The 17,468-nt window shown below is 40.3% G+C and overlaps 1 protein-coding gene and 3 non-coding genes across 4 annotated transcripts; all 4 read left to right on the top strand.

Annotated features, from left to right (window-relative positions):
• The first annotated feature begins 4,545 nt into the window (after positions 1–4,545).
• LOC105391021 (vam6/Vps39-like protein) lies at positions 4,546–11,314 on the top strand. The gene is made up of 13 exons (XM_038114138.2): positions 4,546–4,845; positions 5,304–5,453; positions 5,639–5,766; positions 6,008–6,217; positions 6,391–6,577; positions 6,657–6,774; positions 7,154–7,280; positions 7,640–8,017; positions 8,387–8,609; positions 8,890–9,345; positions 9,682–9,911; positions 10,447–10,581; positions 10,864–11,314. The coding sequence occupies exons 1-13, from the start codon at positions 4,776–4,778 to the stop codon at positions 11,017–11,019; spliced, it is 2,568 nt and encodes an 855-aa protein (XP_037970066.2). The 5' UTR covers positions 4,546–4,775; the 3' UTR covers positions 11,020–11,314.
• A 3,427-nt stretch (positions 11,315–14,741) lies between these two features.
• On the top strand, positions 14,742–14,813 carry Trnat-ugu. Its single transcript has one exon. It is a non-coding gene; the product is annotated as a tRNA-Thr (tRNA).
• A 1,378-nt stretch (positions 14,814–16,191) lies between these two features.
• On the top strand, positions 16,192–16,264 carry Trnar-ccu. Its single transcript has one exon. It is a non-coding gene; the product is annotated as a tRNA-Arg (tRNA).
• Positions 16,265–16,578: 314 nt separating this feature from the next.
• Positions 16,579–16,651, top strand: Trnar-ccu. The gene has a single exon. It is a non-coding gene; the product is annotated as a tRNA-Arg (tRNA).
• Positions 16,652–17,468: the final 817 nt, after the last annotated feature.

The raw sequence follows: 17,468 nt of genomic DNA on the forward strand, positions 1-17,468 counted from the left end.
AGTCCTACTAGGAAGGAAAGTTTATTTTATAAGCCTTGGCACCGATTTTGTGGGCTACTATCATTCTGTATCATCATGTGTGAATATTATGAGCTCTGGCAGCATTCCTTGGTAGATGACATCAATTAATAAAGATTGACTAACACAACAATAACAATTATAATAGTTGATAAATGAAACCCGGCTAACATGTCTTAACTGGGTAAGTAAATGATCAGTCATGCCACCAGGATAAGTAAAATGTTCAGTACTTGATATGAAAAACATTAACAAGGTCACCTTTAGGTATGTTCGTCAACACTAAGGGCAGGTCTCGGCCAAAACCTTAAGGCTTCGCCTTGTTGCAACTTCAAAGGTATGTAGGTAGGTTACCTACTTACATTGTTGTAGGTTCGATTTTGAGACATTAAGTCAACCTAGATAAAACAAAATAAAATAGCTCGATTAAATAAAGATGGTACGTAAAGATGTTAGTTGTACCTGATCAGACCTGATGCAACGACAGCCAACATAGACTCTAATCTGTGGAAGCAACAATCATGGTGGCGGGAACATGGACAGTTGGACGAGCCACCTCGAGCCTGACTTATCAATCAGAACTGACAGTTCACCAACAGCAGATAGCTTGCGGCTATCTATAGGTAAACTTAGGTAGTTAGCTATACCCAAGAAAAAGTCCTTGGACATCGATATGACAGTGGAACGGCGAATAACTGTGAAATTCTTTAAAACAAAAAGGCTTGTTGTTGTTGTTGCCCAGCTAAGGAAGGTTACCTACTTCAGCGACCTGGTATTGCATTCTGAAAGAACTGCGAAGAGTTAATATTATGACTAATAATTATTACTTATTTAGAAAGTTTTCAGCAAACTCTAATAAATCAAGCAGCTACCACGTCACCGCTGCGCTGCCCGGTTATAACTCTGTACTAGCTTAGTAGATATATATATACCAGTTCTAGCCTTCAGCTAGAGGCCAGAGAGCTCCTGAATGAGATGCGAATACGAGCATGACACAAGTATTTTTTTTAATTGGTAACTAGTTACGTAACTAACTGAAAGATCCATAAAACAGTTGAGGATTACTCAAAATGGAATTGTGAAAACGGCACGTCTGCATCTTAACCAGTCAGTCTAAGTAGTTTCAGCAGATACAGTGTTGAAAAATAGTTATGAAACGTTTGCGCCAGAATCGAATTAAAAATACATTTTCATTAGAGAAGCCGTTTAGGCATGAATAGGATTGTGCTCCAAATGATGACCTTCGAAATTCATAGAAATTTAATGACGACTTCCATTGTTTATTATCTAGCCCCGTACATTGAGTAGGGCTGCGGCTACACGTGATGTGATACACAGTACACAGTAGGTATATGCATGTTCCCAGAATAGTGGAAGTTATAATTTTACCAAAAGGTAGTCGTCTCGTGCAAGAGCACCGTTACTCGATTTATTCGATACACAACTAGTAGACAGCTGCTGCGTAGGAGGTTCACGCATTTTTCAACAAAGAGCTCTGATACACACTCACAATCCACTGGGACATAAGGAAGACAGCTAATATGGTGCCACTCAGAAACCGCGATGACACTCCGATCATGATCACCCGACAGTAGGATCATAATAAATTCGGTAACTTGTGAAGCGGTATGGTATAGCAACAGCGACTTTCACGAAATCAGGAATTAGCTCAGTGCTTTTAGGTTGAACACTCGCCGGTGGGATTCACTTTGCTCACAGCCGAGAAAAGAAAAGACTCAAAGCTGGAATCTGCCGATGTGTCATGACACTAAACTTAAGATAGTGTCTGGGGGGTCACTTTATATGACGAAAAACGAACTTTCAGTGCACTGCGGCGCGAGCCGCTCTATCTGTTTGTATGTATTAAACGTGCCGATTGCACGACAGCTCTCGTTCGTTCGTTTCTCATCAGTATAGAGTAACGCTCCTGTACTTACCGTGCGTCACCATTCCCATGAGCAGTCCAATGATCTTTAGGCAGTTTAGAACAAAAGCTGCATTAGACAGTTTCTTCAGCAGAGACATCGAAATAAAAAAATTGATTGCACAACTATCCCCAAGAGCAGTCTACAGGTCACTTTGGGCAGTTCAGAAGAAAGCTGCTTTAATAGAATACCCTACCTCAGCGGAGGCATCAAATTGAAGTGCTACAACACTTTTAGAAGCGGTGCACGTTACCCGATTTGTCGTCATCCATGCCGATGCCGGCTACGGCGACTGCAGGTGGTTACTCAGGCTTCGTTGGTGTGCCCTTGTATGGCTAACATGACCAACCTTGGCAGTAAACGTTCGTCTGCATATGCCAAAATCACTGATGAATAGCGCACGTTACTCGATACCTTCTAAATAAGTCACTCATAATTATGGCTGATGATGATGATGACCGTGCTAGCAATAGTGCAGGCGGTTCCACTGAGCATAAAATCTCTTCCCAGACAGGGGGCGTTTGGATCTGGCAACCAGAACAGGAGTGCCAGGTGTGCGCAGCGATGCAGGTGGGACAACACAGCCGCCAGGGCAGGAGTGCATGGCTGGGTCTATGCAGCGATGCAGGTAGCACAAACCGGTGGCCAGGGCCAGGACCGGGTGTACAGCCGCCAGGGCAGGAGTGCATGGCTGGGTCTATGCAGCGATGCAGGTACCACAAACCGGTGGCCAGGGCCAGGACCGGGTGTACGCTGCGATGCAGGTGGCACGAGACGGCGGCCAGCGCAGGAGCACAGGGCCGGGTGTATGCTGCGATGCAGGTGGCACGAACCGGTGGCCAGGGCAGGAGCGCAGGGCGGGGTGTACGCTGCGATGCAGGTGGCACGAGACGGCGGCCAGCGCGGGAGCACAGGGCCGGGTGCAGGTTACACGAAACTTCAATTTTACCGAATCGGCCTTCATCACATTACTCGCCGCACATGCCACAATGTCCCAACATACTGAAACTCGGAGCCACGTGCTTCCTGTAAAAATCCTATGACGGTCCTGGAAAGCTCCTGTTTGTAAAGCCTTACATAAGCTATAATCAAGTGCATTATTGTAATAGCAAAGTTTTTATCAACTGTTTTCTAAAAATATTAGAAATTGAGGGTAGAAAAATATATTTTTATTATTTTTTCCTGTATAAAATTAACATATGCTTTACTTAAAGCGGTCATTAATGTAAGTATCTAGCTCAAGCGCCACTAGTAGGACCGGAATATGTGATCAATCATCACCACGACTATTGAATCGGACCCTACTGCGTGGGATAAAAACCCCAAGCGCCGGAGCATTATGACCAGTGGCTGAGCTTTTTAAAGCAGTAAATAATAGCATTTTACTCACGGCTTATCAACTCAAACCTTCGTTGCGAAATCCTCAGCAATGGCTGCGTGCGCAGCAGCCGGCAGGCCCCGCGCCGCCTGGTCCTCATCACGCTACAGCTCCCGGCAGCGAGGACTCCGCAAATTCAATATTATATTTTTCCCCGTCGGAGCGAAGCCGACGAGAACCGTGGCTACATTGAGCCATTTTGCCGAAGTGTTCACTTCAAAAATCAAAAACCAACTGAGGCGCGCGGGCGACTCACTCTTTTTATATAGGCACCCGCACCTTGCAAATTAAAGGTGGAGAGAAAAATGGACTTTATTTAACTGTCACTGTGACCCTTATGATGCCGAACACGGAGAAAGTCGAAACGCCATATCTCACAATGTTTAACTAGGTTTCAGATAGGCTCAGACTACATAATAAGCTTTCGCATTATCTGAGTTGGAACGTCATTTACTGATGATATAATAATTATGATAACGTAATATTCACGTGTATATTTAAGCCAAAATAGGCTAATTATTGAGAAGGTAATTCTTAACAACATTACATTTTACTACGACGTGAAATTCACAAAAAAAAAAAAATCTTCATACTAAAAAAGTCAGTGCTATTTAGAATGTTCAGATGAGTATCCCTTTTTCTCCTTACTACTGACCAGAAGTAGGTATCTACTATCTACATGCCCGGGATCAAAAGGACTTGGACTTTCGGACTTAATGTACTATTTATTGTTAATAGCAATTCCAGCATAGCTTTCATAGCTGAGCCAGTGCGCAAGGGTGTGGTGGGCCAAGAAAAGAGGGGTATCATACGTCGAATGTGTAGATACTGTCAGTGGTACCGTCGTAGGTAGCTCTGATACTGATACTTATAAAATAAGGGTACGATCAGATGACAAGTTATTTTTACATGGAATGGAAGCAGGTGTACCTTTACTTACTATGGCTCCTTGCTTATCATCATCTTTTCGCTTTTCATATTATATTGGTAGGGAGTACCTACCTTAGTCCCTTGCGCTAACATGCTACTACCGGATACCGGAAATCGAGAAATAAGAAAAATAAATCGATGCAAAATCTTGGCATTAATTTATTCTGGAATACATTATCCAGCCGAGAACCATAGAGCACCAGGAGTCAGTCATACTGGAGCTGTGTAGTGCAGGCTGTGAGGCCTTATTCCAAGGCATAATACACAGATGATTAGAGACATGAAAATGACATATGTCATAAATGTCATTTTCTTGTGTGTTCATGTCGTTTGTGTTGTTAAATTTTTGATTATTTTTATTGAATTGTTGAAATAAAATCTCAAAACAACGAAGAAAATATCTTATAACTTTTGCTACACGCTCAAAATAAATAGTGTGTATCACGAGTAGTCTTGAGTATTTTCTCCAAGGAACATTTTCAAAGACATCGACTATCTACTTCCCATATTTTATCATAACAAAAATGCATGAGGCGTATGAGATATCTCATTTACTCAATGTTACTTTGCAAATAGAAGCTATAGCTGCTTATGGTGAGTAGCAGTAGACCTTATTGTTGGAATATCTCAGGACATTGGCATGTTGTACATTTTATTAGATTTTTACCTGACAAACATACTTGTGGGAACTGAATAAACTTTTAATACTGCTGTTTTCTATACTATTTGGTATCGAAAAGCACTAGCTACTTTAAAAGATTATTTAAACGATTTTTTGAAAACCATTTTTGGTAGTAAGGCCTGGGTCTCCTATTTTATGCTATATGCGGTGTCCAACTTTGACGTAAACGTTTTGATCAACGTTCTATGGCTTACCTACGGCGTCTAAGCGCCAACGTCGGCGTGTGAGGGAGACCGCATCAGTACATTTCTATAGTGAGCATCGTGACGCGGCCTACGGCGTGACGCTGGACGCGACCTACGGCGTAAATAGGAGACCCGGGCCTAAAATAATTTAGTTTCTACTTCTATTCTAATATACTTTGTTATAGATTGCAATCTCTTAATCGGCACCAGACAAGGCCAGCTGTTGATGTACTCACTCTCAAAGAGCAGGGAGAATGGCAAATATGAGGTGCAACTTCTACAGCTCTCCAAGAACTTCAGCAAGAAGCCAATACAGCAGATAGAAGTTATACCAGGTACTACTTGTGGTGTGAAGTGTTCGCTAAGTGAGATGATATTGTGTGTTATATGTATTACTTACCAGAATCTTACGAAAGTGACAAATAATCCTCTGAAACTTTTTTATTCATGAGGCTATCCAGGCATTAATCTTTTTTATAGAAGACAACTGTGTAGAAGTAAATCAATATTTTTCTTTCAGAGAGCAATATCCTGTTATGCTTAACAGATAATGTTTTAGCTACATATGATTTAGGAGGAACCAACTTTCCTTTACTGAAGACATTTCAGGAGACCAAGGGTGCATCTATATTTGCTCTAGACAACAAGGTAAATCACTCAAAGTTCGAAGATGAAATATTTTAATTGACATAAAATTTTACAATTATTTGTTGATAGTCATAATATGTATAACTCTAAAGTCTACCACCATTTCCCAAAGGCTTCTCTGTTAGGGTTTTTTTGTTGTTGAGTAGGATGATTTTACATAAAATGGTAATAACTGGGAAGCCAGACTGTTTGTTCTCTAGTAAATGATAGTGGTTTTGACAGAGTATTTTTATCTTTCTAGCCTGCTACATCAATAACTGGAGAATCCAAGTCAGTGGTCCGACTCTGCGTGGCAGTCAGAAGGAAGCTGTTCATTTACTTCTATGATGCTAAGAATGGCGAGTTCAAGAAGCACATATTTGACTTCACCGTGCCCGATGTGCCGAAGGCCATGACCTGGGGCCAGGAGTACTTGTGTGTTGGCTTCAAAGCCGAGTATACCTTGTTTGATGTGAGTACTCTTTATAATAATAATGCATTGCAATAAACACATTGCCACTGAATGAAAACTTTATACTCCCATATTATCAAGCAGTGTTAATTTAGCTACGACCACTGCTCCATCCTATTAGACTCATTGCAACCAGGACAGTCTTCATTACTATGATAATCAATTATTTTCAGCTATCATCAGGGAACCCCAAGGAGTTATTCCCAACAAGCAGCTCGAAGTCTCTAGAGCCCACTGTGTCCAAGTACTCTGAGACATGCTTCCTGCTTGGACGTGACAGCACTTCCGTATTGGTGGAGGAAGCTAAAGAGATTGAAATAAAGAACACTATCAAATGGAAGGAGGCACCGGTCGCTGTTGGTATGTTCACTCAATGTTATCTCATCTTTTTGAATTAATATTTTTAATTCTTACAAAAATAATATATTGGTGGTTTCAGTTTGGGATGAGCCTTACATTGTCGGCCTTCTTCAAGAGGAAGTGGTTGTACAAACCATAGACCCGCCGCTCTTCATACAAACTCTACCTGAACTGAATAAGGCGAGAATGATGTATAGGTGAGTACGAACAGAAACAGTAGATATTTACATTATTATTAAATATATTTTGAAGTAAAGGAAAGTATATCTTTGCTAGCAGAAAGTGCCTTCATCGAATGGAAGAAGTTTATATTATACTACTACTATGGTAGGTATGGTATGGTTATTTACTGAAACTTTTTACTTACCCAGGGTGGTATAGTAGTAGTGTTATGATATCCTAATAACTGAGTAATAACAGAAATCTGACACAAAATGTACCACTGTAACAAGGCCCTATTAGTCCTATTAATCCTACCACCCCGTTCCGTTAGGGCCATGACTTACAGGGCCACCACACATATCAGGATATATCTTTCATTACTCCCCCTGTATACCATTAATTTCCTCCCCGCAGATGCAAGCGCGGCCTCATATTCGTGTCGTCGATCGGGCAGCTGTGGTGCCTCAGCGCGGTGGACGTCACCAAGCAGCGGCAGCAGCTGCTCAAGGACAAGCACTTCCAGATCGCCATGGACTTAACGGTAAACACTTTACTCGATATTGAATACAATAATTATTGATGTCTTAAATGTATTGGAATGCATAGAAAGACTTAAACTTCCATAAAAAATATAAATATTATTTGAAAGTTGTATTACGTAGATAAGGAGATAATATGAAAAAGGAAGGGGTATTGAGTAACTTAAATTATGGCACGACTGTGCCTGCAATCTTCATATTGTATCTTTATTTGCCCCGTTATAATTGAATACCACATAATAGAAGAACTTTATACACGTTCTTTCTAAAAAAAAAGTTTAACAACAGTTTAACTAGGTTTATGTAAACATTGGTTATAACGCTAACGCTACGATACAAATTAAATACGCTATCCTTACAGAACCTCTCAGACGCCTCGGAAGAAGAGAAAAAACAAAAAATACATTCCATTCAAATGATGTACACTTTGGAGCTGTTTGACAACAAACAGTACTCTCAAAGCATGAAGGAGTTCATCAAACTGAACACGGACCCGGCGGAAGTGATCAAACTGTTCCCGGAACTGGACAACGTTCCCGGGACCGAGGGGAAGAGTGGCACTTTGTCCGGGAAGGATTTGGAGAATGCTCTGAACGCGTTGATAGAGTATTTGACGGAATTGCGATCGAAGATTGGGAAGGGCGAAGCGAGCGGCAGCCAGGACGAGGGAGGGTCGCAGAGGAATGTGGCCCAGCAGTTGGAGCTCATTGATACTACGCTTCTCAAGTGCTATTTGCAGGTATGTTACTGCCCTGTAATACATTATTATTTCATCAATTAAATGTTCTCTTCCTGAAACATTTTTGTATACTTGCCTAAAAAGTTCGTACGTAAATATTGATGTTCTTAAAAGATCCATATCTTATGGTACATTGTTACTATGAGAGGGGGGTCAGGTTTTTCTGCACCTGACCGTACTAATGTGTGTGTTTTTTGACCTTCCTTTACATCGTAACGGACATTTTTAGGACTTCTATTCTATTATAATCAAATAATAGAATAGAAGAGCTTAGTCTGGAAAGTAACTTTACCATAATTCCTACAGAAAACCCCGTCCAAAATGCCTTTATTCCAGCTATAATCAACCTGTAACACCTCTCTCTTACAGACAAACGACGCATTTGTAGCGCCACTCCTCCGCCTCAACAACTGTCGTCTAGAGGAGGCCGAGCGCACTCTCCTGGCCCACGGGAAGCACAGCGAGCTCATCATTCTGTACCAGACCAAGGGACAGCACATGAAGGCGTTGCAACTACTGAAGGAACAGGCCAAGCAACCGGATTCTAGTCTCAAGGGGTACCATCGGACGAAGAGCTACTTGCAGCAACTGGGTAAGGGCGCTTGAATAAAGCTAGGAAATGGCAGATGCATTCGTGCTTTCTGGCAGGTCAATACGCCTTCCTTGGCCCATATACGTAAATGCTAGTAAATGCGGCTATTTTCATTTCGTTTATTTATACCGGTAGTGGTTGAATACGAGTAGCAGTATTGGCGTAAGCTGATGATGACAACATTCCTTGAAACGTTAGTGTTACAAGCGAAAGACAATGCTGGTTGGATCTGGCTCCGAATAAGTGATGTTAACTTGTTGTATTTGTTTCAATTCCCCAGGCGCCGATCACCTCAACCTAATATTCAAGTTCTGCGACTGGATACTCAAAGAGCATCCCGAGGAAGGACTCAAAATATTCACAGAAGACATCGCTGAAGTAGAGCATCTACCGCGACCGAAGATTCTAGACTTTCTACTGAGAGAACACGAGACTCTAGTCATACCTTACTTGGAACACGTCATACATACGTGGAACGAAACCAACCCGTCTTTCCACGACGCTCTAATTACGAAATACAGAGAAAAGATAACTGATAAGAAAGCAACAATAACTGACGAAGAGTTGCAACATACCAAGTCCAAGTTGGTAGCATTTCTGGAGGAGTCTAGTTGTTATACGCCGGAGCGGATGATCCTACACTTCCCTAATGATAGTCTGTTTGAAGAAAGAGCTATAGTGCTGGGGAAATTGGGAAGGCATGAACAAGCGTTGGCTATCTACATACAAGTATTAGGTAAATACCTATAAGTTTTTAAATTTCTTTAATTAGGCTATTAAATGTTATTTTTTTGTAATTTATGCGTGTCTAATTTGATGGCAGATTATCCAATCCCTATCTTAAAAAATACAGTTTTATTTTATGGAATACTTACAGCGAAAATTTTACAGTTTTACACTAAAAATAAACAGTTGAAAGCTCCAGACAGTTTTTTCCAGCCTCAAACTTTGTTAGGAAATCATCACGTCGAGTTTTTTTCAACTTTCCATAAGCCCTCGTTATATTTTGTATATAGAACCAAGCTAATTCAATTATCATGCCATATAACGATAACAACCCTTCACACCACAGGCGACGTAGACCGAGCCATCCGCTACTGCGAAACAGTGACCGAACGCAACCCGGACAAGTCGCAAGACGTGTTCGTGACTCTCATGCGGGCATTACTCACTCCTGAGAGAGTGAGTGCTCTGACGGGCCCGCTGGCCTCCGCGCCGCGACATCCGAGGAGCTTGGAGCCTGATGTGGAGACGGCGTTGGAGATACTGGAGAAGCATGCCGATCATATCTCGCCGTTGAAGGTGGGTTTTGTTGTGTTTGGAGAGCCGATAATCGTATTCATACGGATATAGGCATAGGTCTAAGATGGCCTGTTATGTCTTCGGCTTTCCTAAACCAGTGGCAATGGCTATTTTTCTAAGGACGTTGGTCCAACTGACTGGAGTACGTCCCACATAGTATACAGCCCGTTAAAAATCCACTATAGAGCTTCCACTATGTTATTGCATTTTTGACGTTTCCTTATATAGAGCTTCCACTATGTTATTGCATTTTTGACGTTTCCTTATGTCTGGTAAGTTAAGTTGGTTTTCCTTTGCAGTCTTTCGAATGTCAAAAAACCAATAATATGTATAATGGACAGAGTATACAAGACATCAGCCACTTAGATAGATATCCAACCGTCAGTGTACATGTATGTTCACCCTACATCATTACGGGCCTGATGCACTGGTCTTTTGCATCTCTTATTACATTCGAATAAGGGTAGTTATTGTTTGTATCAGGTGTCTTTCCCCGTGGAATGTAATATAATCATACTCCAATCCCCTTCCCTAGGCGCTGGCAGTTCTCCCGGACTCGGTGCCTCTGCTGCGGCTGACCCGCTTCCTGCAGGCCGCGCTGGACTCGCAGCTCGCGCTCAAGCGACGCACGCAGCTGCTCAAGGGACTGCTGTATGCCGAGCACTTGCAGGTGAGCACTACTAGTATTAGTAAGTGGTGTTACCTCTGCTGCGCCTAAACACTTCCAGAGGACCTACTGTAGGTTTTTCAACCGTAATTTGTATGGCGCAGACCTAGTGCACCGCGTGTACCGCTAGGTGGCGACTCTAGCGCGTCAAACACTTGCCATTAACTCACTTTTACTCAAACGGAGTAAAAACTCGCACTTCCTATGCTGTGCATTAGCAATATACGGGACTTATTATTTCAGCATGTCACCCCATAATTCCTAACAATCGTAATAATTCCACAGGTGGAAGAGCTGAAGCAGTACCACGAGTCCAAGATGGTGGTGATGACGGACTACAACGTGTGTCCCGTGTGCAAGAAGCGCTTCGGCAACCAGAGCGCCTTCGTGCGCTACCCCAACGGGGACATCGTGCACTACTCGTGCCGGCAGGACAAGTAGACCGAGGTGACACGTAGACCGAGGTGACACGCAGGCCGAGGTGACACGTAGACCGAGGTGACTAGTGGACCGAGGTGACACGTAGACCGAGTGGAACGAGGTAGACTGGAGTCAGATTAGTAGACTACGGTTGGATACGAGCTAGACTTCATTAGTGCGTTGCTTTGCGTCGACGTAATGTCATCGCTGCGTCGTTTTTCTTATATTTATATATGTCATTCCCCATTGATGACGCTGACGCGTCGTAATGTAGTGCAACGCACCAATGGGGCTTCACCCTTGGTTGGCTCACGACAAGACATGACAGTAAGTTACCATTGGATTGAAATCATGCCGGCGCGAATTTATCTCATAATTACGCCGCCGCGTATCCTGCATTGTTGAACGCCATTTTCATATTGTTTCTTTATGTGCGAGCGTTATACCAGTTCGATAATGATGCATGCGTAAGACTGTGGTAGTTACTTTGTTATAGATATTGTAGTTATTATGATTACGCTTTATCATTAGTTTATATGTTACTTCGTTTATGGTATTGTGAATGACTGAATTTTGTATATAAATGTAAGCTAATCTGTATATTAAGTGTATTATTTAAATGGATAAGTCATTAAGAATATTTAAACTATTGTATTATACCTACCTATAAATAGTAATGTAATGTTTATTTGATTGAATATATTATCTATACACCTAACGTTGTATTTTATTTAATATTTTAAGATTTAGAAGAGTCTAGTAAGTTATATTATTATTGTTAGAATTGGATAGTGAACCAACCAGCTAATTTTAATTTACAAACAATACAATCGTGTGATAAATGATATTTGGTAAATGGCCAGCAGAGGGATGGTAATATCTGCTGAAAAAAACGATAGCCATTAACTGCCAGTTTCTATAACTCTATCTATCCATAACTGGTAGTTGCTTAAAGTAAGTAGTGACTAGACGCAGGCGCGGATCCAGACCTCAAAATAGGTGATGGGCAAGTCAAAAAAGGTGGTTTTGCATCGCCTTGATCGAGGTACTGATAGCAGTTTTTAGGGTTCCGTAAGTCTACTAGGAACCCTTATAGTTTCGTCATGTCTGTCCGTCCGTCCAGGCTCGTTCTCCGCCGTTTCTGCACCGATTGACACGAAAATTGGTGGAAAGATGTAGGTATACTAATAATCCAAAAAATAATTTTTAAACTTATAAAAAAAAAAAAAACCCTCCCTCCCATAAAGCGAAAAGTAGATTCGAAAAAAAAATCGACTTACCCTATCGTGGTGGGTATCGTCAAAAATGTACCTTTAAATACAACAAAAATTGCCCTGAAACCATGTGGATCAAACCCCACAGTCTCGAGATATATTAACACAAAGTAAACTTAAATTACCATCGTCCCCCCCCCCTTATTTTTTGAAATACTATTACAATAATTCTGAAAAAAATGTGCTATATACCTTCAAGTAAGTACTTTCAACAAAAACTATAGCGGACTCTGTATCATACCTACATAGTTATTTACAACTCGACCAACTTATAACGTGCAGTTGCCCTAACTAAATGGTAATGTATGTTTTTTTTGTGTCAAGCGGTCGGCCCATCTTATGGCTACGGAACCCTTTCATGTGAGTGTCCGACACGCTCTTGGCAGGTTTTTTTTGTTTGTCGGTTATGCTAAATTTAATTTTTCCTCCTCAAAAGCCCTCTGGATCAATAATTGTTTAATGATTCTAAACTGAATATTTTGAATTTTGAAACCTATACATGAAACTCATATTGAAGAAGAATAATCGTACTAAGAATTTTACAGGACAAATATTAATCAGAGTGGTACCTGAACCATGACTATATTAAAAATATTAGATTATAATATATTATAATCGTTTTTTCGTTTCACCCGGATGGAGCCATACCAGGAGCACCTTCATCTACTGGCTGGTCCGTTGGAAAGCTGGCTTTCAGCGAGCGGACAGCCAGACTTCCATTGCTACTACAAGACCAAGTATGGTCATCAACATGTTACATAATTATGAATCAGTACATTATGCCGGACACTCCTTAATTATGTATTTATATTTTAAAAAATGTGAAAGTAAAACTCATTGATTGACCTTTGATAAAATTATAATTTATGTTAATAAATCAAAAAGGAAATGTGATTCTGAATTTTTTTCCGGAAATCGGAAAACGGACACGCCATAATGAATCTGAAGAACGCACTTGAAACATTTTTTTTGGGAAAAAAATTATATTACAGGTAGAGATAACTAAAGCTAAACTGTATTGAAAAAAAATATCGTGTCGTTATCTTAATTAGTAAAGAAATATACTTAACGCCGTCGAAAAAACGGTCCCTGAAGATTCGCCCAAAACATTATAAAATTTGATCAAAATGTTCCGGTTTATTATAATAAAATACCAAATTGACATCATAATATAATATAATTATAGTCTCCTTGTATATGTCGCAGGCATCTGGTTGAATCTCCTTGACTTGACTTTGACTTTGACTTTGGTAGAATCACTAGTGCGTTCAATGGATGGCGCTATTCAATTGTATGACTAAAGGACAACTCGTCAAGTCGTTGAATGTAACGTTCGACGTGACTGAACGTCATCCAGCGAAGTCGTTGAATGGGATATAGTATAACAACTTTGTAATGTCTGGTTAGAGTGAACTGGTGCTCTCATCTCACAAATTAACTAAATAATAAAAATAAACGTACCTTGATATTGTTGTACATAAATATCCAGTTTCGCCACAATTTTCTCTTTGAAACTAGCCGCCGGCGGCGTAATAATAGGTAAATACATGTTGTCATACTATTTTAACGCATCATCTAACGCACTCTAAAGCTAATTTATTTACAAAAAATAACAATACAGGTTCTTTTTGTGTCAGCTGTTAGCTGTTAGACGCCATATTTGTTTTATTCACCACCTGACTGATTTTAAGTCCGCTAACTAGTTGGACGTTTTGTGACGCTTGTACAATCAACGTTCGGCCTAGTCATACAATTGAATAGCGACATCCAATGAACGCGCTAGTGATTCATTCAAAAAGGAGATTCAACCAGATGCCTGCGACATATACATAAAAAGTAAATTTGGTTGTAACTAAGCCGAACCTCAGACTCTGGGCATGGCCGAAAATTTTTGTGTTTTGAATTCTTTAAAAGCTATCCGGAAAGCCCTTTCGAGGTGGAAAAAAAAATTAACATAACCCGTATTCATCACCACCAACATAATTATAAAAAGAGCCATACGAAAGTGATCAAATAACGAAATTATTATAATCAATTCCCATGGTGTGATATGGCAAGACATTTAGGTGATGGGCATGCCCATCTTGCCCATATGGGTGGATCCGCGCCTGACTAGACGAGTTATTGAGTGGAAATCACGAACATGCAAACATAAATATAGGTAGTATGGGGGTGTACGAAACGAAGGAGTCGACTTGAGTGACGTATCACGTGTTCCTGATATACGTCCAAGAGGAAAAAAGGAACCGTGATGAAAGGATTGGCCAGTCAGAATAGCCTTGTAGTCCAATCCTTACATCAGGGTTCCTTTTTTTCCTTTTGAGGTACGGAACCCAAAAAAATATAACAACATACAAAATTGAAATTATGATTCACGATTATACATTAATTATCTACAAATATGAGCAATCGCAGCTGTTGGTTTAAGTGTTACCTAATATGAAGCCAAATTCAGTCAAGTGCTCACGCGCCTCTTTAGCTCAGTGGCAGAGCACTGGTCTTGTAAACCAGGGGTCGTGAGTTCAATCCTCACAGGAGGCAAGTCTTACTATAATGTAAACACTTTTTGGTGTATGTATCAGTTATTCTGTTTTATTTTGATAGTGAGAGCTTAGTAGATAGATAGGTATACGCTGCCTTGGAATTGGTCTTAAAGTATCTTGAGTTCTATCGGTGGACCCATTTTTAACTAAGTTTTAAACTTTTAATCAAGGTATCCCTTCGTTTTCGCTGGTTTTTTGAGTTAGTTATTAAATGTTATAATAATTCATCATGTCAAAGTTGGTGCACATGCAAAAATAAACCTTGTTATAACGGCTCAAGGTTTTATTTCTAACGTGATAAAAATGTGATCTCCTAGTCGGTCTGTGTATACGAGTACGAACCCTTAGGTTCTCCAATATCTCACTAGAGTAAAACTAGCTAAGCATGAACTTAAATCCTACTCTACACAGTCAAATTGCATTCCATAGTTGAAGTTCCAATAGTTGAATTGACAGTTAATCGTGCGCATGTTAGAGATTGAATTTAGTAAAACAACAGAATACAGTAGGTACCTACAAGTAAATCTAGAGAACAAGACAGCCGTGACGCTATTATATCATCCACCTACTATTGTCTAAAAATAAATGATAGCTAGCTACACCCACACTCACACACACATCACACATACGAAAACTCTCATTCCGTAATACCTATCCCATTAGTATGGGTTTGTTATAGTAGGTACAAGTTGATCGGAACACATTTTTCTATTAATAAATAATTCATCGAATGCCTAATTAAGCGATACTACTTATGCCTGTTTACATTTCTAACTAGAATAGGTATAAAAAGCTACATAAAGCCCGGTCTACACTGGAGAAGTGAGAAGATTATTGAACTCCAGACGGTAGGTTACCTCGATCTAATCTTGATCAGGGATATAAATTATTACGTAGGTACTTGGTATGGCATTAAAATATGTTTTAGGTGTAGCAAATGGCTTTAATTTATTATTATTATAATAGCGGTACTTACCTAGTCGTAGAATACAAATTTTAAACTAAGTAGTAGCGACAGTCTATCCTAAGAATTATGATGGATATGGAATTTAGAGTATGTATGTATGTACGAGTAAGTACCTTCTATTCTTATAGCATCGTAATAGAGATACGCACTTGTAACATGAGTACACTTCATTCATGGTGAGGTTCCATTTATAACCGGCAATTAGAATGTCAAATTAGCGGCCTCCATATCTGGTTTGAGTAGCGAGTCTGGTTAGAATCCGGCGCGTCAGGGTCGAATGTGTTATCAGTGAGTATATAATGTTTGGTTAGGTGTGTGAACACCGGCTTTAGTATACGTTAGCGATGACGCGTGGCGCGTGACGTGTGCGCCGCAGATAGTGGCGCGACTGTGGTGACCACTAGCCATCGCCTCTGTGGCCCAATGGATAAGGCATCGGCCTCCTAAGCCGAGGATTGTGGGTTCGAGTCCCACCAGAGGTACATGACCACTTTTTGTAATAGAACTGGGCTAGCCGGGACGGCTGCCGGAGTCTTATGGGAAACCGCGTGGCGGTTTGACTGGAATAGGGATGTCGTTCTAATAAGTTTTTTTTTCTTATTGCTTTTATGTTTTTTGTAACTTCTTCTTGCGCTATATTTTATTGCGTAACTTTCGTATTTTTAGTTGTGTAGGTTTTTACAAATCGACTTGCTCAGTCGCACTGATTGATGACCTATTTTTTATCGTTGACGAAGGTTAATGATAGCGTCGTCATCGGTAGCGTTTCCACCGTTTTTTTAGCAAATTAGTCACCGCCTCTGTGGCCCAATGGATAAGGCATCGGCCTCCTAAGCCGAGGATTGTGGGTTCGAGTCCCACCAGAGGTACAACATTTGTTTTTGTATGGGAGGGAAAATAATTCCTAATTAGAATAGTCTGGTTAGACAGGTTAATAACCGGTGTGGAGGTGTTAAGGAGACAAGGAATGCTGTACAATAAAATAAAATATAAAATCTTAACATCTGGATCTTCATAATAATCATACAAACAACCAAATTCTATTCTATTTCTACTAAGTACATCATTGGGAGCTTTCTTAATATATTTTTTCAAACTTCGAGTATTTGTTACATGTTACAATTTTAATGTAAAAGTTAAGAAATAACTCTTTAGTTTTCATACTTAGATTTAATTAATTTATGTTTCTAGTTCTTGGTAGGTATATCAGCTGTTAAAAGTTTTATCCTGAAAAAAATCTTTCATACCGACGAATTGAGAACATAATATTCCTTTTTTGAAGTCGGTTATATGGTCTAGCTAGACTTTTTGATTATGACATTAATCATTCAATGCATACCTACGTTGTAGTGTAGTGTAATAAATGTAATGACGTAATACGGCTCCTGAATTGAATACCGTCCTTGGATCTAGGATGATAGTATGTTGCACGTCTTATCAATAAAGTACACACAGAAACACATAAGTATTAAAAGTCATTTCTTAGAAAAAGTAATGCGATGAGTCACATAAAACTAACAAATAGCGTGAATAATAAAGGTGGATGAGGTATCGTGGATCCCTATTATATGTTGATGCGGCTACACCTGTCTTTCAAGAAATTTCATAACAGCTCGTCAATCCCAGCATTACCTACATCTGACAAACTCAATAACCGCCGCCGCCGTGCGATGTCGCTTATTTGTA

The sequence above is a fragment of the Plutella xylostella genome, chromosome 18 (genome assembly GCF_932276165.1).
Source record: "Plutella xylostella chromosome 18, ilPluXylo3.1, whole genome shotgun sequence".
Taxonomy (NCBI): domain Eukaryota; kingdom Metazoa; phylum Arthropoda; class Insecta; order Lepidoptera; family Plutellidae; genus Plutella; species Plutella xylostella.